This window comes from Rutilus rutilus (assembly GCF_951802725.1).
Source record: "Rutilus rutilus genome assembly, chromosome: 1".
Taxonomy (NCBI): domain Eukaryota; kingdom Metazoa; phylum Chordata; class Actinopteri; order Cypriniformes; family Leuciscidae; genus Rutilus; species Rutilus rutilus.
The window spans coordinates 33,683,317-33,711,185 of record NC_140209.1 but is presented as its reverse complement, the minus strand read 5'-3'; the positions used below and the strand labels follow the sequence as shown (position 1 = coordinate 33,711,185).

General features: G+C 38.8%; 2 protein-coding genes across 4 annotated transcripts in view; both read left to right on the top strand.

Moving 5' to 3' along the window:
• LOC311304609 (vascular cell adhesion protein 1) overlaps positions 1-27,869 on the top strand; it is a 660,847-nt gene that overhangs the window by 177,877 nt on the left and 455,101 nt on the right. The window lies entirely within an intron of this gene.
• dock6 (dedicator of cytokinesis 6) overlaps positions 17,820-27,869 on the top strand; it is a 53,342-nt gene continuing 43,292 nt past the window's right edge. For 2 of the 3 annotated variants that reach the window (XM_084418942.1, XM_084418941.1), the window contains exons 1-5: positions 17,820-17,948; positions 21,711-21,798; positions 24,882-25,057; positions 25,762-25,830; positions 26,948-27,071. In XM_084418942.1, the coding sequence (XP_084275068.1) occupies positions 17,899-17,948; positions 21,711-21,798; positions 24,882-25,057; positions 25,762-25,830; positions 26,948-27,071 (507 nt within the window). In that variant the 5' untranslated portion in view covers positions 17,820-17,898. The remainder of the gene's footprint in view (positions 17,949-21,710; positions 21,799-24,881; positions 25,058-25,761; positions 25,831-26,947; positions 27,072-27,869) is intronic. The other variant, XM_084418943.1, reaches the window with a different exon arrangement.

Genomic DNA, 27,869 nt, shown 5'->3' with positions numbered 1-27,869 from the left:
AGAGGCTCATTAGAGGTCTTTGCTGGCACTGGGGCGACTGAATCCACCCCGTGGGTAAGAGGGCATCTGAAGCACCTATTCACAATCCTGATTCAGAGGATCAAGCATGGCAGTTGCTTGAAGCTCTTTCAGTAATTTCACTGATGATTTTTAATGTTGAGGAGTCCCATCCAGAAGAGCCGATTAAGAGACTGGTGCTTTTGTCCCCCGTATCATTACAGCATAAGAGATTCTAAGGCTCTCTTTTGCTCTTTCAAATATCATTGATTTTCATCACTTTTTATGGCCATCCAAATGTGGTTGTTGGAGATAGCACTGGTGGAGGAAACAAGGAACTACAGTATACACTTGTTTTTTGCATTTGCAAATTGTGGATTTACATTCATGGGAAGAAAGCATGTTATGATCGCGCTGAATCTACTTAGCACCAGCGCAGGAGATATGATTGTGTGAAACAGATGTGTTCCATTGCTACAGCTAGTGTTATCCCCCTTATTATGTTCTGAGGCAATGGATTAGAATGGCTCAAATGTCTGTGCTAAAGAAGATTTCTCATGGATTTTGTATTGCCAATTGGCAGTCTTTTAAAATGGCTTACTTTGTATACAGCTATGACGTTATTCCTTACTTTAAAATGTGCTTATGTTACATATCACTTTGCATGTATTTAATGTTTGCATAAAATACACGCAAATGAAACCAAACATGGTTCAGATGATTAATTAATCAGTTTAATGATTATTTCATTTCAATATCATGACCACTCTTGAATATTCTCTCCAGTGCTTTTTCCCAGTGCTTCAATATTAGTTCTACCTCTTTTACAGACATCTTATGAATTAACAATCTTGAGTACTACATTTCAGCATAATTTGGACTTCTGCTCACATACTGAAAGCGGTAGCACAGGATGTAAGAACATATAATGAAGAGGAATCTCATTACCCAGCTATGCTGAGCGTGACGGCTCATATAATAATAGTCAATACACTGTTTGGCATTTGTTTTGACAGTATATCATAAAGGGTCCTGACTCATAGGATGCTGTTATGTTGAGTTTATATGTAACTTGGTGACACCTACATAAATATGTGCAAGCTGTAAATCGCACTAGTTAAAATGCACCTTAAATATATATATATACAGTGGGGTCCAAAAGTATGAGACCACTTGAAAATCTGAGATGATTTTCAATTAAACTTCTAATGGATTTAAACCAAAGAAATGTTATGACGTCAAATGGATAATAAATTCAGATTCTGAAGTAAATTTGTGACATTCGTCATGACTCTTTGTACAGATGGTCAGATGTTCTTCTATTGAAGCTCAAGAAGGTCTTCGGATCATCTTAAATCATGCCGGGGAACATGATTATCAGGTTTGACATACTGTGCAGCTCATGCAGCTTTAGTGCTAATGCCTTTAAGGCAAAAACAGAAAAGACTTCCTAATAAAACATTTCTCACTTGCATAAATGTTATGCATTAGGGTGTAACGATATTCAAACCCACACCACGGTGCGTATCGCGATATTCTCATGGCGTACCCAACGCACCCAGCCCCCTGCTGCCCTGGGCCAGCCCTGGCCCAGCCCCGGCCCATTGTTGAGATTGACCTCACTTTACCTTATGTCATAAAACTAAGTGTTCTTGCTTGACATTTGATGAAATAGTACGGGGAGTAACGGTACACGAATTCGTCCTGTAGCCTACCACCAATAATCGCAATAAGCTCCGCGTTTTGTTCTTTTAGATAAGAAACAGATGTTCATCTTTCAATTTCTGTCCATTTTATCATGAAATTCAAACAAAAATACACAGTTTTAACACTCTTTGATGTGGCGTGGCAGATCACTGTTCTAGGTGCCTCAGTTTAAGCGGCAGCGCAGAACGCGAGTGAACGCAAGTTCCTCATACTAGTTACAGAATAAAGATGAATGAACATCTGAAGGTATGCTGAAAGATACAGTTAAACTTACTAAAGCGTATTATATCTTGTGTAATCGCTCAATCAGTGTTTCAATGGCGGAAAGACATCAGTAAACTCTTGTAAACAATGCCATGTAGCATAAAATGTAACATTACATTTACCTCAGGCAAGTCATTCAGTGTCCACAGCTTGTTAGTTCACCAGAGAGATGAACTCTGTCTAAAAATATGCACTATATTAGCCTATATATTTATAATATTTTACTTTAACCTGTTAGTGATGTCTTATATCTCATGAAATTGATAGCCACTGTGTAAATGATTAGCTATTTTTTGAATTACATAATATAACAAATATAATAACGAATTGGAGTAAAAACAGAATTTTTGCCTTATGTCCAGCATACAAATGTTTGCATACAATTTGTTGATTATTATATCTAAAAATAAATAGCAACTGAATAGTATGGGCTCTGTTAGTAATGTGCAGGTAAGGGCTCCCTATATAGTTTACAGCATTAGCAGATATATACAGTATATATATATATATTTTTTTTTTTTCCTTAAGAAACTTTTAATTATAATTGAATTAATTTAAAGATAGACAATTTGTTCATTAAACCAGTTTAATAAAAATCTATTTTAGGTTTAGTTTTCTCCCACCTGCTGTACCGAACCATACCGAACCGAACTTCAAAACCGAGGTACTTACGGAACCATCAGATTTGTGTACCGTTACACCCCTAAGAAATTGTAAAAATTCATGAACACTCTTAAAAATAAAGGTTACATGAAGAACCTTTAACATCCATGGAACCTTTCCATTACACAAAAGGTTCTTTATAGTGCAAAAAGGTTCTTTTAGATCTTAAAAATGTTCTGATGAAAAGTACTTGGAGAAACCAAAAATGGTTCTTCAACGGCATTACTGTGAAAACTCCCTTTTGGAACTTTTCATTTTAAGTGTACAAGTCACCCAAATTATGAAATACGCTGAATGCTGTGAATATATAATTTTTAGTTTATAATTTAATTAAATTTTTCAGTTTGGAAGGAAATTATAAAGTAAAAATTATTTTATCTCAGACTTTTGGAACCCATTATAAACTGTCATAATTCATCCAACACTTTGAGTCACACCGACTGTGTTCTGTAAAATAATAACCAAAGCTTGATTAGATTAGTTGGTTATCCAGTTTCACAAGTAACAACTTGCAAAATGAAGGAGGGATTTGGACACGTTTGTTGGCTTTCTCTTTAGCACTTCAGCACATTCATGAGAAGGTGTGATAAGAATGCTTACAAGATTAGGCAGTCATAATAAACACCCATAATTAATAAAGAATACTTCGCATGTCCACAATCTCCCCTCATTTTGGCTACAACCTCATTTTCATGTACCACACATAACCTACTAAACGTTCATGCATTACAAACAACACGGCGGCTTTCATGTAGTGGAGTGTTTTTGCGTTTTCAGAGGCTGATGTGATTTTTGCTGGGCTTTTAGGAGAGAGTCAGAGCTGCTGAGTCTGATTGGATTAGAGTAGTGAGAGATGGGCGCTCTGGGCCTGTGCTTCCACCGTTTAGTGGGCTCCGAGCCCCAGGGTAACACTCCCAGCCCCTCGAGTGGTAAGGGCTTGTGGGAGCAGAAGGGTGGGGGTCGCAGTTGGGTTGGTGTGGCGGTTCCTACAGCCTCTCCACATAGTTCTGGGCCATTTTTGAGTAATGGATATTGGCCTAATTTGGCCCTGCATGCATTATTTGGCATTTTCTCCCCCTCACTTTGTTTTTCCTCTTCTGCCTTTCTGTGTTTTCTCCGGGCTATTATTAGAGCAGACAGGCTTGTGGGAGGAAGAATCTGACATAGACATTGCTTGTCATCTTTTTACTTATTGATTCTCCTCAGCTTGCCATACGCCGCATTCATGTGTTGGCACGCACATGTTATCGCGTGAGGCGCAACAAACACATGCATAAACATTGAAGATATTTCCCAGTTCCTCGCCTATACATTTGCTCATATGACAGTGGGCTGTGGGTGGGAGTGAAGGCCTCATGTCTTCTAGGGAGCATGTTTTACACCCGATCTTGTTAAATATAGAGATTCTGTTATTAATCTTTCATCTCGACTCATCTGCGTTGGTATCCAGGGAGAAAACCTTAAATACACAAAGCACCAGAATGCCCTCTTTCTCTTTCTTTCTCTCGCTTTTCCGTCTCTTCCACTTGCACAAGCATGCAGGCTCTCTCTCATAACACATAAATGAGCACATCTAGATGCAGCTTGCACTGAAGAAAGCAAAGCAAAGCCCCTCTCTAGCATGTCAGTGTACTCTGACTGTACCTTTAATTACACTTAAATGCATTCGCGCGCTTTTGCCGCTGACGGACTCCGGACTTAATGGAATTTGGGTTCCTTGAAAATGTTTCGGGCCTAAAAATAATTGTGTGTGTGAGGATTTGAGAGAGGAAAACTCCACAACACTGCACATAATCCACCCAATTTTCTATTTATTAAAAGAACCGGTCATATTTCTTAAATGTCAGATCGCTCTCTACCCCTGCTCGTGTCTGATTTATGGTCAGTCTCAAACCACCTCATCTTTCTCTTTCCTGCCTGCTCGTGTTCGGTCTTCGGTATTCTTTTCCTTTCTCTTACCCTTCCCGTTTTCCTCTCGCCCTACTGTAATGGGAGACTTGCAATCAATAGCGCATTAGTCTGGCCGGAAACTCTGCTAGAATTAAATATGAATGACTGAGATTGCAGCTCTACCTGCCACTGAGAGCGCAGGATGAGGCCTCGGAGGGGGAAGGGAGGCAGTAAATATCCCACTTATGAGACAAACCATCAGGCTGGGGTGTGTTGCATGCTGTCGAGGTTTTATCCGAAGATGCAGAGTTTTTATCAAGTAACAGTAGAGGAAAAACACTAACATGCTTCAGATTTTAGAGCGCATATATATATTTATATCTGTGGCCTTGAGTTGCTGTTTTGCGTGACCCTGGTAGACAATCATTTAAGAGGATTGGTCAGCGCAGGGCGCTCAGTAAATTGAACACTGCGCGACTTTGATCAGTTTTATGGCTTAAGCCATCAATAATGCATAAATGTGCTGAAGTAACATGTTGATTTACTTTGGAGCTACATTTCATCGTAGCGGAGATGAGGCTGTTTGTGACAGATGGACTGATATTGTTCCCTTCCCCATCCCACGAGTGAACCCCTCCCTCTACTGCTTCTTGACAGATGCAGAGGGAGGAACAGGGCCCACTTCTCTTTCTTCTCATTGATTTGGCTGCTTGAACTCGCGTGGATGGCGAGCATGGCTGTGGGGGTTGGTGTTTCCTGCAGGTCAGGGGGGGAAAAATCAGAGTCATGCAAATCAGAGTAATGCTTAGTGGCTTAATGCTTATTGTCTTACAGTCAAACAGTTACACATAAAAGCTTTCTAAACACAATGTCTTGGAATGAAGGCAAGAGAAGGCACTTATGGTGGCTTAATTGCAAAGGAACCCATTACTTAAATACTTGCACTAGCCTGTCATGCATGGGCAAATGCATTGTCTTTATTTCTTTATTTATGAGTTTCAGGCTCTATTTTATAAAATCATACATGTCATAGTTTTTAAAGATTTGGTTGAACTGATGTTAAATTAATTGTTTTAAAAACTATTTTTAATACTTTCTCTACAAATCACTTGGCCCCAAACTAGCTTAATTTAGACTACATTTACAAATCTGTACCCAATCTGGCTAAATTCTTTTTCCCTTTATTTTAATTTTCTTTTAGTAATATGTGACCCTGGATCACAAAACCAGTCGCATGTCGCACGGGTATATTTGTGGCAATAGCCAACAATACATTGTATGGGTCTAAATTATCCATTTTTCTTTTATGCCAAAAATCATTAGGATATTAAGTAAAGATCATGATCCATGAAGATATTTTGTCAATTTCCTACCTTAAATATATCAACAATGTATTTTTGTGAGTGGATGCAGAAAAAGCGCGAACATAAATGGACAACTTTAAAAGCGTTTTTCTCAATATTTAGATTTTTTTGCACCCTCAGATTTCAGATTTTCAAATAGTTGTATCTCTACCAAATATTGTCCTTTCCTAACAAACCATACATCAATCACATATTTATTTATTTATAGACTATCCTTTTTATTAAACCTTTTTTCAATACTACTTATAAATGTTACGTCTATGAATATGTATATGTATGAATATGTCGCCTATATGTCTGGTTCTAGATATTACCTATATGGCTGTAAATTGCATATTCACTAACCAAACACTCAGTAGATTTTATACCTATAGCGGAACAAAATCAGGGCTTTTCATACTGTGCGGTTATCGTCGTTCTGATGCCGCGTTCACACCATGTTGTAATTACAGTAAATAAAGCCCCATATGTCCTTATTTGCGGTATCATTGTCACTGATTGGACGAATGCGGCACATGATATGTTTACATAAAGGCTTGAGTATTGAGCATCCTCATATTATATATTGCCGACAGTTTATCCTGAATGGACTTTTTGGACTATAAAGGTGACAATAAAATGGTCCCTTCTTTACTTCAATTATCACCATTTGACATTTTTCACCTCAAATGCTGAAACTACGAAACGTCTATGAACTATTTAGACTATGAAATGTCTAAATTGCTAGTGTGAAACGGTCCCCGGGTTAAGGAGCGTTCATGCTTATTACGTGTATACCTTCGTAATTATAGTTCACGTGCTTGTAGAACTTCTAATAATAATAATAACAATAAACTCATTTTCTGAGAGCTATGACTTGCAACATGTGGACGCTGTACCATCTGACCACTGCAGAAGGTGTGTTCGACTTGAAGTGGCACTGTGCATGACTTCAAAGTAAACATATGGGGCTTTATTTACTGTAATTACAACATGGTGTGAACGCGGCATCAGGGGTTAACGTACAGTGTGAAACGTCAGCTTATGAATACCCAGGATTAATTGTTAACCCCGGGTATAGTATGAGCAGTGTGAAACGTGAATAAAGATAACCCAGGATTCCTTTTACCCAGGGTTTAGCATGACCCAGTGTTAACTATTTCAAGTGTGAAAAGTCCTATGATATACACAGACAAGATTTTGGAATATAAAATAACATTGTTTAGTAAATAAATAGACTATAGCTAAATAAATAAATGTGTCCATCTACATAAATTCCTATTTATTTAGTCTTTGAAGCTATTGGATATAGGCTTCATCCAATTTCTGGATCTTGCACTTACATTGAAAAACTCAAGCTCTGCCACTTATTGGCACACATCCAAAGTTTGAATATTGTCTTTTTTGCAGTAAAGCTACACAATTCAGAGAATTCAGAAGAATCATAATTCAGTAGCCGGCAAGGACAGGGGTCCATAGAAATCTGAATCCGAAATTAATTTAGAGCAAAAAATGATTGAATGTTGTGCAAGTTAAATGCAGGAATGTGCGACTGCAGTGGACATACCATAAACATTATCAGTCATGGTTTATCACTAATCAGCTCTTAAGAAGAGTGTGACAGTAGAAGGTAAATTGGCAGTATAGATTTCACTATCTCTGAGTAATTGGCAAGGTTTTAACAGATTTGGGAGTCATTAGCCCAACCTCCCACTGCCCCTGGCCCATCAGCAACAGGACAAATTCCATTAAGTGACCAACAGCTGCCCCGTGACAGATGCGGGCCAGTGCCGCTCCTCTCCACCGTTCCCTTGGGGGCTCAGGAGGGCGCTGTGGGGGGAAGGCATAAGCAAATATGGCTCGGAGGATGCAATGTGTCAAAGCTTTCAGAGAAACACAATCAAATAAGCATCTGCCCCCTCTTCGCGTGAGCCGGCATCACCGCTTACCGCTGCAGAACTTAAGAAGCAAACCGTGATCTTACTGCAGACTTAGTGACTCATTCTGAAATCATTCGCCTTCGCCTCAAAAATAAGTGTGCTGATTATGTCAAACATTTCTCGTGATGTTCTGATCTCACTACGTCTACGAGCACCCTTTGCAGTTAGTCATATTATCCTGTCCTTCACTGCAGTATTGGGTGACAATGCAAAAGCGGGTCACAAGTCTGATACAGTGACGGACATTAAGGAAAAACTATGCTAATTCAAATAATACAATGCAACTGTAAGTGTATATTATTATTTTTGCTTCCCTTCGTGCTTGAATGAAATGCACGTATTTTAATGTGTTGACTAACATACTAAAGCATGTGCAAAGTACTTGATTATAATTTTGCCTGTAGTGTGTTATTTTTTTACAACACTTTAAGTTAATATATTTGAAAGGCTTTCAATTTAATCTTCATTATTACAAATGAAACATAGATTTTATAATTTTCAATAGAAATGACATTAAAGTATATTTTAGTTTACCATAAATGATTATCAGTACATTCATCAGTACACTTAACCTTATTTCAAAGACAATAGAAGTAATTATGAAATTACATATAAAAATGCACTTGGGGTCTATATAGTTAAGTATCAAAAAAGCACTCTAAAGTTAGATTATAGATATATAGATTTAAACTATACATTTTCTACTATTTACACTATATTTTTATCTCATTGTAAACAACATCCAATTGAGTGTCTGAAAACATTACATCATACACTTAAAGGGGTGGTTGATTATGATTTCACTTTTCAAACTTTAGTTATGTGTAATGTTGCTATTTGAGCATAAACAACATCCGCTCGAAGTTCAAAGCAAATTAAGATATTTGCTTTTAAAGAAATCGTTTTTTAAGGACTACAACAAATGTCTGGTAGGGACTACACAACATCCTTCCCGGGTTAGTGACATCACTAACCCTAAAATTTATATAAACCCCGCCCCCGGCAACATCTGTGTGGTATTTTGAGCTAAAACTTCACATACACACTCTGGGGACAACAGACACTTATTTTACACACTGTAAAAAGGGGCATTATGCCACCCCTTTAAAGGGTTAGCTCACTGAAAAATTCTGTCATCATTTACTTACCCTCACGTCGTTCCAACCCACTAAGACTTCCATTCATCTTTGAAACACAAATGAAGATATTTTAATGAAATCTGAGATATTTTTGTCCCTCCATCGACAGTCGAAGCAACTACCACACTGATTTTTCAAAAAGTTCATAAAAATGAAAAAAAAAAAAAAATCCATATGAATTGAGCAGTTTAATTCAAATTTTCTGAAGAGACAAAATTGCTTTATATGATGAATGAACAGAATTAATTTAGGCTTTTATTCACATATAAACATTCATCAACTCACACGTCAGTTGTGGTAGACAGAAGCTCACTTGCATGAACCAATGAGGTTTGTTCTTGCACACAAATTAAGTACGGTTGAGCTTCTGTTTATGTTTGCTGATCAATGTTTATATGTGAATAAAAACCTAAATTCAATCTGTTCATCAGATAAAGCAAACGAGTCTCTTCAGAAAATTTGGACTAAATCGATTCATATAGATTAGTTTGAGCGTCTGCAGGAACCAATGAGGTTCATTCTTGTGTGTTACGCAACGTTACGCAATGTTTGAGCTTCCGCAAAAACCAATGAGGTTCATGCTTGTGTTATACAACACTTATGTTACGCAACACATTTGAGCTTCTTCAAGAACCAGTGAGGTTCATTCTCGTGTTACGCAGCACATTTGAGCTTCTTCAAGAACCAGTGAGGTTCATTCTCGTGTTACGCAACACATTTGAGCTTCTTCAAGAACCAGTGAGGTTCATTCTCGTGTTACGCAGCACGTTTGAGCTTCAGCAAGAACCAATGAGGTTCATTCTCGTGTTACGCAGCATGTTTGAGCTTCTGCAATAACCAATGAGGTTCATTCTCGTGTTACGCAGCACGTTTGAGCTTCAGCAAGAACCAATGAGGTTCATTCTCGTGTTACGCAACACATTTGAGCTTCTGCAATAACCAATGAGGTTCATTCTCGTGTTACGCAGCACGTTTGAGCTTCAGCAAGAACCAGTGAGGTTCATTCTCGTGTTACGCAGCACATTTGAGCTTCTTCAAGAACCAGTGAGGTTCATTCTCGTGTTACGCAACACATTTGAGCTTCTTCAAGAACCAGTGAGGTTCATTCTCGTGTTACGCAGCACGTTTGAGCTTCAGCAAGAACCAATGAGGTTCATTCTCGTGTTACGCAGCATGTTTGAGCTTCTGCAATAACCAATGAGGTTCATTCTCGTGTTACGCAGCACGTTTGAGCTTCAGCAAGAACCAATGAGGTTCATTCTCGTGTTACGCAACACATTTGAGCTTCTGCAAGAACCAATGAGGTTCATTCTCGTGTTACGCAGCACGTTTGAGCTTCAGCAAGAACCAATGAGGTTCATTCTCGTGTTACGCAGCACGTTTGAGCTTCTGCAAGAACCAATGAGGTTAATTATTGTGTTACGCAGCACGCTTGAGCTTCCGCAGGAATAAATTAGGTTCATTATCGTGTTACACAGCACGTTTGAGCTTCAGCAAGAACCAATGAGGTTCATTCTCGTGTTACGCAACACATTTGAGCTTCTGCAAGAACCAATGAGGTTCATTCTCGTGTTACGCAACACGTTTGAGCTTCTGCAAGAACCAATGAGGTTAATTCTTGTGTTACGCAGCACGTTTGAGCTTCCGCAGGAATAAATTAGGTTAATTATCGTGTTACGCAACACGTTTGAGCTTCCGCAAGAACCAATGAAGTTCATTCTCGTGTTACGCAGCACGTTTGAGCTTCTGCAAGAACCAATGAGGTTCATTCTCGTGTTACGCAGCACGTTTGAGCTTCAGCAAGAACCAATGAGGTTCATTCTCGTGTTACGCAGCACGTTTGAGCTTCTGCAATAACCAATGAGGTTCATTCTCGTGTTACGCAACACGTTTGAGCTTCTGCAATAACCAATGAGGTTCATTCTCGTGTTACGCAGCACGTTTGAGCTTCTGCAAGAACCAATGAGGTTCATTCTCGTGTTACGCAGCACGTTTGAGCTTCTGCAATAACCAATGAGGTTCATTCTCGTGTTACGCAGCACGTTTGAGCTTCAGCAAGAACCAATGAGGTTCATTCTCGTGTTACGCAACACATTTGAGCTTCTGCAAGAACCAATGAGGTTCATTCTCGTGTTACGCAGCACGTTTGAGCTTCAGCAAGAACCAATGAGGTTCATTCTCGTGTTACGCAGCACGTTTGAGCTTCTGCAAGAACCAATGAGGTTAATTATTGTGTTACGCAGCACGCTTGAGCTTCCGCAGGAATAAATTAGGTTCATTATCGTGTTACACAGCACGTTTGAGCTTCAGCAAGAACCAATGAGGTTCATTCTCGTGTTACGCAACACATTTGAGCTTCTGCAAGAACCAATGAGGTTCATTCTCGTGTTACGCAACACATTTGAGCTTCTGCAAGAACCAATGAGGTTCATTCTCGTGTTACGCAGCACGTTTGAGCTTCAGCAAGAACCAATGAGGTTCATTCTCGTGTTACGCAACACATTTGAGCTTCTGCAAGAACCAATGAGGTTCATTCTCGTGTTACGCAGCACGTTTGAGCTTCAGCAAGAACCAATGAGGTTCATTCTCGTGTTACGCAGCACGTTTGAGCTTCTGCAAGAACCAATGAGGTTAATTATTGTGTTACGCAGCACGCTTGAGCTTCCGCAGGAATAAATTAGGTTCATTATCGTGTTACACAGCACGTTTGAGCTTCAGCAAGAACCAATGAGGTTCATTCTCGTGTTACGCAACACATTTGAGCTTCTGCAAGAACCAATGAGGTTCATTCTCGTGTTACGCAACACGTTTGAGCTTCTGCAAGAACCAATGAGGTTAATTCTTGTGTTACGCAGCACGTTTGAGCTTCCGCAGGAATAAATTAGGTTCATTATCGTGTTACGCAACACGTTTGAGCTTCAGCAAGAACCAATGAGGTTCATTCTCGTGTTACGCAGCACGTTTGAGCTTCTGCAAGAACCAATGAGGTTAATTATTGTGTTACGCAGCACGCTTGAGCTTCCGCAGGAATAAATTAGGTTCATTATCGTGTTACACAGCACGTTTGAGCTTCAGCAAGAACCAATGAGGTTCATTCTCGTGTTACGCAACACATTTGAGCTTCTGCAAGAACCAATGAGGTTCATTCTCGTGTTACGCAACACGTTTGAGCTTCTGCAAGAACCAATGAGGTTAATTCTTGTGTTACGCAGCACGTTTGAGCTTCCGCAGGAATAAATTAGGTTCACTATCATGTTACGCAGCACGTTTGAGCTTCAGCAAGAACCAATTAAGTTCATTCTCGTGTGTTACGCAGCACGTTTGAGCTTCAGCAAGAACCAATGAGGTTTGTTCTTACACATAAATTAGGTACGATTGAGCTTCTGTTTATGTTTTCTGATCAATGTTTATATGTGAATAAAAGCCTAAATTCAATCGGGTCATCAGATAAAGCAATCGAGTCTCTTCAGAAAATTGATTAAAATCGCTCGATTCATATAGATTGGTTTCACAATCTCTTTCAAGAACTTTTTAAAGCGACAAAGTGGTAGTTGCTTGGACTGTCAATGGAGGGACTCATCAGTCTCTCAGATTTCATTAAAAAAACATAAGGGTGAGAAATTGATGATACGTTTTTCATTTTTGGGTGAACTAACCCTTTAAGTCTATTCTTTAAAATGTATATATTATTTCCGTAATAAGTACTCTAAAGTGTGCTAAAGTGTACTACTTTTTCTCCAGGGTGAAGGTGAAGCAATATTGGCAATCAGAGCCGTCGCTAGAGACTTCAACCGAGAGGGACCCAAAACATCCCCCAACACACACATACACAACAACAACCTGCACTGGGGTCCTGGATACCCCAAGCTTTTAACAGCGTTGTTCAATAAAATCTTACGAGTACTTGTTTTTGATACTTTATCTGAACCAATTATTATTGCCTCATTGTTATTATACCTATGTATTTTAAGTAATTTTACTGGCTACCAAAATAATCGTAAATGACGGACCTAATAATGTTATTGTGAAGTTAGTTTTCCTATAACAACTGTTAAATTAAAATCTGATACTGTGACAGCCTTATTTTGGACCCCATTGAACCTCATTGTATGGACAAAAATAGTTGTTTTTTTTATATACATATCTTGTGTTTTGAGTGAACTATCTCTTTAATATTGTATATTGTTGGGTCTATGCAGTCCATGGTGATATTAATACATGTCATAAGGAGATTTTTGTTGGTATATTTTGGTATTGCATTGGGTCATCACTTGATATCCGATGTAAATTCTGCTCTGTGAAGTAAAACCAGTTGAGTAGCACTGCTTCATCGCACACCGTTTTCACATTATATGCAAACATTATGTCCCCTCCCCCCTCTGCAGGCCTCAAAGGAGCGCATATCATAAAAAGAAGGTTTACAGCTGCAAAAGTAATGTCCTAGAGCTAGGCCATAGAAAGCAAGTGGTTAAAGATTTGAAAGGAGCTGGCTGCAAGGGTGGGATGAGGAAGGGGGCGTGCTCTGGGCACGGGCGCGTGGCAGAGAGAGCAGGTGGATGACGGGCAGCTGAAGAGTGGGGAGGGGGGAGGGGCACGTCCATTTTGGAGGACTCTTGGGGTTCAGAGAGACCCTGGAAAAAAGGCAGCCCCATCTGGAAGCAGGGTGGGGGCTGGGGCGTGAAAGAGATCTAGAGGGTGGTGTCTGACACTCTCTCTTTTGTTCTTCAGTAATGCAGCAGGGATGAGGGGTGCTCTCCTGCCCGTGGGGGGAGGGGCAGCCAAACAATAGTGCTGGTCGAGGAACTGAAAGCCTTCGACGTGGAGAGGCAGAGGGAAAGGGAAGAAAAGAAAGAAATGATGGAAACGCCGCCTGCCTACAGTAAATGCAATCAATTTACAACGCAAAACTATTTTTAATTCTCCATCTGGATGTCACATGTTGCATCACTGCCATCAGACTGCCATAGAGTTCAAGGATGCATGTGTTCAGTGCACACGCCATGAACGTATGTACTGGGTTTGTATGACAGTCGCAATGCGGTAATTCTCTTAATGTAATTGCTCGAATGATGGTCCATTACATCTCTGAGCCAGTCCACTCCCATCGGTATAGACAGTTCATCCTTCAAAACCAGTGTAACACACACTTCCTAACAAATGACACGAAAATCCCCAGCAAGTCTGCGGCAGAAAAAGCCTTAAAGCTTCACAACACCGATCTATATTTATTCCTTGTGATACCAAGCATCAGCTTTTAGTACTGCACGGTGTCTAAAGCCAAAGAGAGGAGAGAGATTCATTAATCTTCATTAGCATGGTATCAGCCCTGGAGTACAGACTGCTGTGAGGGGAACAGACTGCACAAACACACATAAAGCACACTACATACATGGCAGGAGTGTCTCCTGAAACGCCCTTGTTCACTCTGAAAACATTCCTTAGGTCAGTGCTGGCTTGTTGTACCTGCACTAGCAGCTCTCCTTGGTGCTGAATTAATGGGGCATGGTGCTGAGCTGAGCTATAGGGAGGAGGCAGCCAGCACTGTATGGTCATACCTCACTGACCGTGGGGGATGGGGAGAGGTTACAGCGGGGAGAAGGAGAGAGGAATGATGGCTTCCGTCTAAACTGATAAATGTGTGTCCTTGGGCGAAGGAAAATGTCAATAAATGCCTCCTGGTAATCCGCTTTTGCGTGTGGAACTTGATTCATGAGAAATAAACATAGATGTCTTGCTATTTGAAGTATTATTAGGAGATCTGTAGCGCTGCTGCAACTATCTCCATTCAACTGACAGGGGAAGAAGTGAGAAATTGAAAGAAACCTGGCATGCAACAATGACTTTTAGATGTCTTTCTATTGTTAAACAGAAGGATACTGAACTCTATATTATTGCAGTAATTGGTTATTTGTGCAATTATTTAACTCATGTGAAAAATGTATGAATTCTGGCTACGTGATATTTTATTTCTGGACAATGCTGCATCTAGACAATAAGGTGGAGGGTTGAGTCATTATTTCCTGGCCACCGCCTTTTCATGCTCCAGCACTTGTGGAGTACATCGCTCTCTGGTGGCCATACAACAATATAACATATAGGCACATAAATGTGTGGGCCGATAGAAAAGATAAGGTAATATAACTTCAGTGATCCCCTGAGGCACTGCTGCATTAAACATGAAACACAGGGAAAGAATAATATGGGTCTCTGAGTAAATACAATATAGAAAAGGAGTACATAAATACAAATCTTTGAGAGAGAAAAAGGCAGAGATACAAAGTACTGTAAATTGTGCAAAAGGCTGAGGGAAGACAAGCAATGTGAAAAATAGGTAGATGCATGTGTGTATATATAGAGTGGGTGTAACTCTTAATATATGGATATGTATACGTGAACACAAATAAGAGGATTATCATAGGCTTTCGCATTAATTAAAGATATGTACATGAATAAATACACTGCCTGGCCAAAAAGTCGCTGTTTGGATTTAAATAGGCAAATGCTTAAGAGTCTATGACTGGACCATTATTGCAGTGATTATTATGTTTCTATCATGTTATATGTTTGGCATCAGTTCTTCTAACCCTACAGTAATTGATGGAATGTGTAGCTTTTCATTTCTTAAACAACCATGTTCCTATAGGAAGACACATCATGGTCATCTTCCAGGATGACAATGATTCATCAGGCTCAAATTGTGAAAGAATGGTTGGGAGGAAGCACGAAGAATCATTTTCACACATGAATTGGCTCCTCTGAGTTCAGACCTTAAATTCATTGGAAGTCTTTGGGATGTGCTGGAGGAGACTTTACAGAGTGCTGGACTCTTGCATTGACAATACATCACCAAAAATGTATGCACCTCTTGATGGAAATACATGTTGTGATGCAATGTGTCTTGTCTTCCTACATGGTTGTTTGAGAAATGAAAAGCTACACACTCCATCAATTAGGGTTAGAAGAACTGACGCCAAACATATTACATGCTAGAAACATAATAAACACTGCAATAATGATCCAACCACAGACTCTTAAGCATTTGCCTATTTAATTCCAAACAGCAACTTATTTTTTTGGCCGGGCGGTGTAGCTGTGATAAATAGGCCTAGATTTAGATCTACATCACACTAATTGCATTATGATAAAGTGCACCAGCAGCATTCTAATGCCTAATGCTGTTTTGGTAGGGATTATATCTCTAGATATAGATTTTCAACATATTTAAGGGAAAAATCCATGACTATGGAAATCAGTAATTCTTGCCATAAGATTAGAAAATGTTTTTTTTCTTTTCTTTTTTTTCTGCTGTGCTTAAAAATTACCATGATTGTATCTAGATTAATATATTTCTAAAAATGTATATAGGCTAGTGAAATATTTGTGAAATATCGAAATGGTAATATTTATACTTCATATACAAAATCTAATCTTAATTCTGTTTGGATAAACCACATTCCCTGCTGAAATAAAAATAGAATCCATCACAGAAGTTCTAATGATTTCCACTACAAATACCCTATACAAACATTACAAACCATCAACTGTTAACCATTTAAAGTTAAAACAATTACATAATGGTTTCCAGTGGGAGTGCTTCCAAGTTCATGGTTTTCCCACGGTTTGAAATATTGCATAACTTGTAAAAAAAAAAAAAAAAAAAAAAAATAAAAAAAAATGAATGCATCTATTGGGATATTATACATTTTTTTGCATATAATATGTATAATGTACAATATACATTACACATATTATACATTATAGTAGTGGCTGTAAAATATGTATTTAGGTATGGGGGTGGAATATTTTGAGTGAGATATTTGGATAGAGTTATTGGGCTTGTTTTGGGCTATATTGGATGGGAGTTTGGGCTGGTTTTGTTGGACAGACCTGGCAACCCTGTCCAGTAGCCTAGTGTGTTTTTGGCCATATTCCATTAGTATTCCATTAGTGCTTTTAACAAGCCACCAAATAATAGAAGGCAACAAATTGCCAGCAGAGACCCACAGGGACCATTACAGTTTCCATTAAAACCAATACAATTCCCATTATAACAATTAAAGCCATTACAAATTCTATGCGGGTTTCAATTGTGTGGTTTTATTTTTTGTTGTTGTTTTTTTTTCAGCAGACAGTATGGTTGTGTGTAAATTTTATATTTGGTTTTATACGACAGTTCTTTAACTAAGTAATTCATCGAGGAACTTACGTTTCAGACAAACAGGTGGTTATTTCGTATGTCTTGGTACTAGTTCGTTTCTTCTCAGTGAGACGAAGCCAAAACATCAAGATTCGCTTGTTAGAAAGCAACACACAGACTGAAAGCCGGCCTGGATTGGCGTGTATGAGAGTGGAGCGGATCGACAGAGATTTCCATTCCCACTCAAAGCGTTCAGTAATCACTCCGCCCAGCTCTACTCCGGGTTTTACATTTCCCCATGCGAGAAATATCCACATTTGACCAAAACAACTAACGGCTGGATTCTAACGGTTAAAGAAACTCAATGATGAACAATATAGCTTCTACTTAACAGTAAACATAATTTTTTCTGATTGCTATTATAAATAAATAAATGTATATATTTCTTTAATATGCTTTGTTTGTCCTTTTATTAACACCGTAACACTTATATTAACACCGTATGATCACAGATTGGCTTGTGGTGTCCTTGGTAATCTGCAAAATTAGCATTATTACTTTTTAAGTAGGAAAAACATTCAACAATTTATTTGCATGATCTATTCTAGAAATAATAAACATCGCAGATCCCCAAAGATAAAGACAGGTGCGTCATTGTAAACCGGTTTGGCGAGCTCGTCAACGGCGCCATTCGCCCCCAGACCGCGAGGAGGCGCTATTATGCGCCAAAGTGACACAAGGAAGCTAATGACTCCACTCCACAATAATATTACCAAAGTACAGGGAAACTGGAAAGGAGCTCTCCCTGTTTATATGGGATGGCAAGTCTAGCCAGCGAACGGAGGGCTTTTGCGCACAAGATTAACAGGTAGGGGAACTTCAGCGACTGTTGGACAGTAGAGGTGTTGTGCAGTAGTTGTCCCGCGCATCGGGATTCACGAGAATGGAGAGATAAAGAGATCCGCCACGAGTTACACAGGGATGAACCTATTGTTTAGTTCAACTCGCCGCACTTCGCAACAGTATGACACTGCAACTTACTTCAGTTTTACTCTTTTAACGGATGAAGTACTTTGCAATGAATACACGGGGGTTTCAAATCTGAAATGATTAAACTCGGTGGGGATGAAAATATGATGCATTAAACTCCATGGACTGTAACGTGATGATGACTAGTGAAATCGGAACTACTCTTTTTATCTATTCAAACAGATATATCACTTGGCGGTTCGGGAATGCGCTTAAGGCTGTCCCTTTTAAAACTTTAAAGTCAGCACGTGTAATTTACACCTTGGATAGCGCTATGAAAGTTGAATGAAAGTTTTTTTTTTTCTTTCTTTGAATTGTTATTATAACAGTAAACAGTGGGAAACTGCCGAGCAACAATGTATCAGTAGTTCACTATAAGACCAAATACAAAGGATGCAACAATAAAGTAACAATGTTTTTTTGTAATAAGAAGGGGATTATAATCCAGAAATAATTTTTGATTTTACTTGTTACATGTACAACTTCTGAAATCTAGCCTACATTTTATATTGTAAATCTGTCTGTTCAAAATTATATTAATGAATGTAATATTAATATATAATACTTTATAAATCAATCAAAAATGGTGTTCTGTGTTTTCCTTCTGGTCACAGATTACATGTTTTTTGATCATAATTTATATGCGACTAGGCCTAGGGCAATTGTAGTATATTAATATTAGACCTTTCTAACATTATATTATTATGGTAGCTCTATCTGTATTATGACATGTGTTCACATACATAATCTGTTAGAAGGGCAAACCGAAATGAAACAGCTAACATAAAAGTTTGTATATATACACAAGCCTTTATGATAGATTGCAATTAGTCGATTTGACAGCTGTAGTTTTTGCCTGCTCATCAAGAGTTGATGGGAATCGACTCACTTTTTGCTGAGGAAGCATCTCTGGAACTTTCTTGATGGGTTCATAAAAACAGAGAAACAGCAGTATGTCTATGATGGATGTATTCAGGTGTTTATTTGTTGAGAGTGATGTTCATTCATTGACGTAGACTAGAGCAACACTGATAATTTGATAAGGAGATTAAAATCGCTCCAAATCAATGTGGCATATGGGACCTGAGTGAAATCTTGCAGTGCGGATGGAAGTAGACGAGCCTGCAGAGAGTGTCTTCAGGAGTCTTCCCTTACAAAAGCACTTTACTGAGATTGTAATACCATGGTACTTTCGTATGAACTCAGTTCATATGGTACTGCTGGACAAATAGATGCCGTTTCTGCTCAAAAGGCATGAAACCCACACATAGGCTTATGTTTCTTTTAGTTATTATCTTCCTCTGTCTTTACCTCTGTGAGAGTGGACTCATTGTTTCCCTGCAGGATGTAGGAAAGGGTGGTGCGCTTCATTCCGCCCATTGCTTTTGAGAACAGGCTAGTTTTCCTCTTTCCTTCTGAAGCAGGAAATAGGAAGCCACGGTGCGATGCTCTGATTTTTTTTTTGTCCTTAAGAAGTGTGCAACGCCTAAAGGTCGCACATTAGCATGCACTCATGAATGCTCTTAATTCTCATTGCAGTGCACTGTAAAACAAACAGCATGTTATTATCTCTCTCAGCTTGATCCTGCTGGCCAGGCAGGCTTAGAGTTTGCCTTAACACTCTTTTCCTTCAGTCACAGCTTTATAATTTCAGGAAATGGATAGGTAGTGAAGTGGCTTAACCCCTGGGAGGAGGCCACGTCCGTTCTTTGCACCACATCGGGGTTGGTTGAATGACAGGGCCTGATGCTGTAGTCGGCAGGGTTTTGTCAGCAGTGCAAAGTCTGGGTTCGTGCTTAGAGAACGGCAGCGGTGGTTAAGGTTAGAGAATGTGAGAGTGTTTGCTCATGCAGTACTCGCCATCACATCGTGGACTTATTGAACCACAGTTATTACACTGTTCCTATTACACAGTTACTGAACCGAAATTAATCCACACTGAACTGATTGCAAGTGAATAATGACTGTGTGTACTATTGTCTTTTTGGAGCTGCTTTACAGCAGAATTGAATTCTGTTTATTCCTGCACACCACCTTATAAATGAGCTGCCTTCAGTAACCTCCGTGTTTACTTCTTTATGACCGTGTGCCATCTTTGTTATTGTTGTTTTGCGCATACGGGCCAGTTCAGGATCATAACCAGTTCACGCTCGAATCTGAAATTTGCCACATTTAAAAATAATGTGAACAGCCAAACAAACAGATCTGAGCAATATATCAGAATTAAGCATTAAGGCTTGCAGTGTGAATGTAGTCATATATTTCTTTTACGTCTGTAGCACAAACAGTGAAGAACAAACTGCTGAAATACATGCAATTACTTACAGTTAGGTCTGTCACTAAATCAGATATGAGTACACGATTATTGTACACGACAAATTTACAGTATCAATATTATTGTGATGTCTAAAAGAATAAAAAACAACAACAATGCTATCAGTCAAATTCCTCTTTAACTTGGTTTATTTTGTGTGTTTCTCTTTTTTTGGCCTATGAATTGCACTCAAAATATCGTATAGTATGAAAAACAGTGCGCCAAGAGAGTATGTCAGAATTATTCAGGGGAAAAAAAGTAGGCAAAAAGCATCCAGATGACCTGCCACTTACTGCCTGTGGCAGGATTCTGAAGTGTGCATCCAATGGACATGTTGCTATCCCATGAGGCCACGGGAGAAGATTTATAAATGGGAGTGAAGCGACACAACTGACGCTGTAGGTCTCATGACAGTGACAACCTGACAGATTCACTACGTCTAGATAACATTCATTTTTTTAATCGACCGGGAAGCAATTACTTATTCAAAAAGAAGCTGCGCAGAGAGACTACAAGATTTCAGATGCAGCCACTGCATCAGCATGATTTAATTTTTTAATTTTTTTATGATGAGTGAAAACCAGCTTTTATGTGCAATATCACCAGCTACTATGGTTGCATATCAACCTGATACCTTGGATTATAGAATATTATCATATGTGTAGTCTAAACATAATATCAATATTTAATTTTTATCATCAATACCGGTATATTGCAACACTCCTACATACTAGGCTATATCACATGCATACTGAAATTTGCTTTAAATCCTTAACTCTTGAGCTATAGTGATATGGATAGGCTTCTTGCCCTAGCAAGCTTCACTAATGATGGGGCGTGTGTGTTTTGAAGGGAACTGGAGCATCTGCAGCTGTGTGTGTGTGTGTGTGTATATTTGTCTGTGAGAGCGAGGCAGTTTGAGTTTGTTAGAGAGCAGCTGCAGGCTATCTCTGAGAGGATGAGGGGTTACTGGGTTATTGGGCTTTGTTGGGCATTAAAGCCTCACATTTGCTTTTAGTTCTCAAATTGGCAGAGCTGTGGCGTCCTGCCTGCTCTCTGCCAGCGGCTCAGCATCTCTTCAAACGTTCAGAGTTTGACCGTCGCCATCTAAGCAGCTGCCGGCTCTGGCCGCAGTAATATTATCTGATATCAACTCGTCTCGCTGTCTGTGTCTGAGTCGTCGTGATCTTCTTGATGATTTTGTCATATGAGCTCCAGATGTGGTTATATAAAATCATGTAAATATAATAAATGTCCCTTTCCTGTCTTGTTTTGTGTCTCTCATAGGACAGTAGCGTCTGAGGTGAGGAAGCAGGTTTCCCGGGAATATGGCTCCCCACAGCTGTCCAAAAAACGTGCTGGAGCTCATCAACCGGTTAGTGTGTATTTGTGTTTATGTATTTCTGCTTGTCTGCACATAGTCCTGTGGGCTCCTGTCAGGTCTTGAGTAAGACTGAGGGCGTAATTGAACAGTTTGCAGAATATTTGCTTTGAAAACAAACCTTGGGCGCAAGTCTTTAATGTGATATTGGGTTTTCTTGTTTTTCTGGAATTCAGCAAGATTAAGTTTAACATATAAATATTTACAATGTCAGATGCGTTTGCATTGGTGAGGTTTCACTTGAGTGTATGAATGTGTTTGCATTATACACTGCCGTTTAAACGTTAGGAGTCAATACGATTTTTGTAAAGACGTAGCCTAGACGTAAAGAAAAGTAAAGACATTTATGATGTTACAAAAGATTTTAAAATATATAAAAATAGAACAGTAATAATATTTCATAATCTTAATATTTGTGATCAAATCAATGCAGCCTTGATAAGCGTAAGAGAAATCTTTCAAAAACATTTAAAAAATCTTACCGAATCCAAAGTTTTGAATGGTAGTGTTGTATGTTAAAAATCATCTATAGCACAACACAAGTACACTTTCAAATAAAAACATGTCACAAAAACCAGATAAAACGATAGATATTCTGTTCAAAATGAGAAGAAAAAATAGCCTGGCAGTGGCAAGCCAGACCTACATCAAGATGTTTGGTCTGGCAACTCACCATAGACACGGCTCAATCCGAGGGGCGGGATAAACGGCTGTCTTTCAAATTCCCTCTGCATGCAATAGGACAGCGCTTCAACCAACCAGAGCGTTTTCCCACCAGCGGAGCTAGTTGATAGATTCAACTTTTGCCATATCTGCCCGGCAAAACTACGAACACATCTTCCTTTTTTTAAGAATGACTTAAGTGCCGTTCTTTGCTCTTTTCTCAAAGAAAAACTTAACTCCAAGTCCTCCAGAGTCGCGGCCAAAGCCGATTCGAAAGACTGTTCTCCAGCAGCAGCCGTCATTCTTTGTTTTCAAGTAGCAGCCAGGGAACCGTCGCAACTCTGTCGTCATGTGTTAAGCCCGCCCCGCATGCTCTATACGCAATGTGATTGGCCTGACCCAATTTAGGTTTTTGCAGCTCAAAAGTCTATGGAGAGTTGCTAGACTGCCCTGGCTGCAAAATACATTTTGCTGCCGCTAGGGTGCGTCTAGATTTCTAGGCTAAAGAAAAAAAGGATTTGGTCTTGGAAAATCGGTATACCAAATTAATACTTTAATACGAAATATCAAATTGGTATTATGGTGGTATCCCATAATCCTGTGTTTTCCATTCTGTGACAGTTGAGCTAAAAAATAAAGATGGCATCTGAAAGTTAAGGTTTGTGTGTAAATGTATGTTTTTGACCAACGTTTTCCACTTTTGATGTCATTTCTAGCGAGGAATTACTATTGTAGTGGTTAAATATTCACTTAGTTATCGCCAAAGTTCTCTCTATTTTGTTATAGATCATTAAACCGTTACGCTGCCTCAGTAGAGCTGCATGATTAATCGTTAAATCATTCTTTTAAGAGATTTGTTGAAAAATGAACAAAGTGAGGTCTTTATGAGTGAGTCATTGAATTATTCACTCAAACAGATTTAATTAAATATATTTTTAAGATAGATGGCAGCAATTCATATTTTGTCAGAACCCCTAGTAAATTATTTGTTATCCTGTTCAGTTGTCTTTTCAGTATTGCGGGAGAATCGTGATTCTCAGTTTATCCAGAATTGCGCAGTACTAATTCTGTCCGAAATCAGTTTCGTTAGGTGCCATCATGTGCAAACGCTGCCTGCAAAGTCATTGCCTGATAGGGCAGCGAGGCAAGAAGTCACTGCCTTTGCTTTTTTAAGCACCCTTCAAAGTCAAAAATGGATCTGAAAAGTTAGTTCTGAGAAAAGGGATCGCATCATTTGTTTGTAGATGCCACACGGTTTCAATGTGTTGTATCTAATGCAATGCAGTTCAGGCAGTTTAAGAGTGACCTGATGTCCAATTATGTTTGGCACCTTTGTATGCAGTATATGTAATTGTAGAAGGGAATATAAAGGGGAAGTTGAATTGGCCACAAGCCACAATCACTTCCTCTTGTTTTCCCCCAACACAAGGTTATTTTAAAGTTTTCTCTGTGCTTTTTTAATGCGTTGTTGGTCATTCTGAAACATTTAAAAAAATACATAGATACACTGTTACAACAGCAAGTATATTACTGCACTGAAGCTGTTTAAATGGGTCATATCACACAGAATACAATTTTTGAAGATATAAAGAGTTCATTGTACTATGAAAACATTCTGAAACTTTAACTCATAACTTCTGCCCTAGTGAAAAAAGACCATTTATTGAAACTAAGCTGCAAAAACGTCCACATTTTTTTATATTAGATTAATACGTTAACACATGAACAAGCGGAAAAAAGTCTACCAGTTTATTTTTTGAGTCTGCGAGAAGTTTGGCACTAACACTTTACTGTAAGTGAACATAAAATAAATTATTAAAAAACTGGGCCAGTACGTTTTTTTTTTTCTATTGAAAGAAATTAGTACTTCTATTGAGAAAGGATGCATTAAATTATATTTGTATGTGAATTACTGTTCTTTTGAACTTTCTATTCATCGAAGAATCCTGAAAAAATAAAAATTCATGGTTTCCACAAAAAAATATTAAGCAGCACAACTGCTTTCAACATTAGTAATAAGAAACATTTCTTGAATAGAAATTTAGAAGTATCATGTGACTGAAGCTTTGACATTACAGAAATTACATTTTAAAATATATTGCAATAGAACACAGTTATTTTACATTGTAATCATAATTTCTTAATCTAACTGTTTTTAATGTAGTTTTTGATTGAATAAATGCAGCCTTGATGAACATAAAAAAAATTTGAATGGTAGTGTACATAAATATATATGTAGATATACGTACATAAAGAAAATACGGTTGCCCCATAAAGTATTTGGACAGTTAAGCAATGCTTGTATGTGAATGAATTTGATCAAAATATAATTCAGTCGTTTTGCTGGAGTGTTCAGAGTGAGTCAGGTCCGGGGGTGATTTTGTTTGATCTTGTCAAACGTATTCTTTGTCTAGGTGCCTCTGACGGAGGCGGTGGAGCCAGTGGACTATGAGGAGTACGTTAGCAGCCATCCACCCGGAGCAGAGGCCGGACCGCTCAGACAGCTCCTGGAGTTCCCCAGCGATGACCTGGAGCTGCTGTTGCAGGAGAGAGAGTGTGCTACCATAGAGCCGCCAGTCCCTGAGGAGGAGTGAGTCACACACACACACACACACACGGCTCACTATAATGAACCTTGCCCTTCCTCACTGCTAATCAGGTAATCTCATCATCTTGGGTAAGCCATGCTGTGCTGCCCGTGAGTGCACTAATACCCCTTTCCACCAACACCGTTCCTGTACGGGTTCCCAGCCTTTGTCCGTTCTCGAACCGTTCAGTGCATTTCCTCTGCAGATCGGTTCAACACCGGCCCTAAAAACTTGCTGGTCTTGAATGGAGCGAGGGATGGAGAAAGGCTGTCAATGGCAGTCTCGTTGAGCAATGTAATAATGTTGTACTACATTGCTTTTTATATCTGAATATATAAACCTGTGCAAAAGTGAGAGGGACTCAGCATGTGAGTGAACGGTTCTAGTTTCAGTTTATCTCCAAAGAGGACACATGAGAGTACCAGGAGTTTATTCGAGCTAGTATCACTCCCGGGACTGTGAGCAGCAAAACAGAGGTGCTGCACTGCCTGCACAAACACCGGGACGTGCACTGTTTGATTTTAGCCTGTTTATAGTCGGGTAAGCAACACGTAGTATCGTTATGTCAACGTTCGTTCCTCAACACACTGCAGGCTTGCCTTGCCGAGAACAGGCTGTGGCTCCAGAACGTGAACCGTTCTGGTTTAAAGGGGTGTGAAGGGGTTCTGGTGGTTTGACTATCTCTTTTTGCACTCACTGTTGATAGCTCTCTGGACCCCAGAGTGAGGGATGCCTTGGGGGTCTACACCGACGACTGGCTCATCATCCAGAGGAAGTGAGTATTCGTCTTCATACATGAGACTGGCCTGTAAAATATACAAGGACATGTCAAAAGTTTGGACATACCAGCTTTTTCAGAAGTATTGTGACCAAAAAACGTTCAACAAATCTACATTTTCAATCAACTACATGTTGTGCATCCTGGGATGCTTGAAGGAGTTTCGATGTGTACTCTAATGTTAAAAAACTTCTGTGCAATTTTTTTTTCTCATGTTCACCAATTGCATGTATTTGAGCAAAAATACAGTAAAAACAATAATATTGTGAAAATTATTACAATTTCTTTAATAATATTTGTGAAATATTTATTACAAATTCTTTAATGAATAGAAAAACAGCATTTATTTTAAATCTAAATCTTTTGTAACATTATAAATGCTTTTACCGTCAGTTTTGATCAATTTAATGATTCCTTTCTGAAGAAAGTTACTAATTTCTTTTTTTTTTTTAAAAACCTTACTGACCCCAAACTTTTGAATGGTAGTGTATGTATGGGGTTAGAATTGTTGCATTATTCCAAATAAATAGATTGAGATTCACAAATAAATGTTAAGAGATTCACCAAAAATAATCAAATTCATTAATCAAGATCCACAAATACATGTGAAGAGTTTCACAAAAAAAATTAAATGATTTTCAACTAAAAATATTTTTATGTCAGAAAGCAATTCACAAATGCATAGAAAGCCATTCACAAATGAATTCCTGGCAGAGTTGTGTTTTTGTCATAAAACACACTTGCAAATTCATTTTCATTTGCAAATTTCATTTTATTTATTTGTATTAATATTTGTGGATCTCAATCTATTTATCTGGAATAATGCAACAATTCTAACCCCTTATATATGTTTGCTACGTCTTGTTGAACTTTTTTCTTTTCTTCATCAGTCCAAGTCAAAATTTAGTTTTGCTGAGAAGTTCACACATAGGTACAGTTTATTTTCTCTACAAAACTAAATTAAATGATAAACGAGATTTTGCTTAAAAGCCTTTAAACCAAAAGATTTTAAGATCATAAAAAACATTTAGTTTGTTTATACTTTGCCTGGTAGTGTATGACATTGATGCTTACTGGAGGACAAGTAGAAACATGCTGCTTTGTGGTCTCTCAGGTATCAACGATACAGCACGACACAGACGCCTCATAACTCTGAGCGGCAGCGGGAGAAGCAGAAAGGACTCATCAAACAGACCTTTGAGCTGGATGATGCAGCCATTGACCGTCAGGATGAGCAGGTGACTGTCTGTTACAGTGGCCTATAAGGGCCCTTTCACACCTACCGGATTTTCTGACTTTTCAGTTTGATCCGAATCAAAATGACAGGTGTGAAACCTCCCCCGGACCACGGTCCGGACCAAACAGACGGAATTTGGTCTGACGAAAAGAGGTAGTCTCGGTCCGGATCAAACTGAACAAAGGTTTGGTTCGTTTCTAGTGTGAAAGCATTTTCTGTACGGTTCGGACTTTCAGACCATTTACAGGAAGTTCTAGTGGTTCTTGCAGGATTGCTGGCAGTCTTCTCCTCCTTTCCTGCCGGCGACGATTAAATGTTCGCACAACGAGGAGGACGTTCATTTGGCGAATTTGAACTAGCCTTGAGTATAGTTGGTGCTGCGGGTAGTAATGCCGTTATAATAACAGTATAGTGGCAACGATATCCGTCTGTTCATTCATTCTTGTCAAAGTTACCCACCGAATTGACAACACACTGACGTCAGATGCACGTCCGTTTACAAACCAATCAATGTCAAGATGTAGCCCACATAGATGATGACGACAAAACTTACAGAATATATAAAATGTATCAAAACATGAAGTTTGGTTCAGACATTGGTGCGGACTTTCAGGTGAAAGTGGGTGTGGTTGACAGACTTGACACAAGATTTTCCAGTCCTATTCCTCTTTGTTCTCCCAAACATTTACTAAGTTTACATTTAGAAAGTACAAAAAAGGCAAGAAATAATAATGATAAATGATCTCCCAAATGATTTAAAAAAAAAATTTGTATTAAATAAAAATAATAAAAAGTGAAA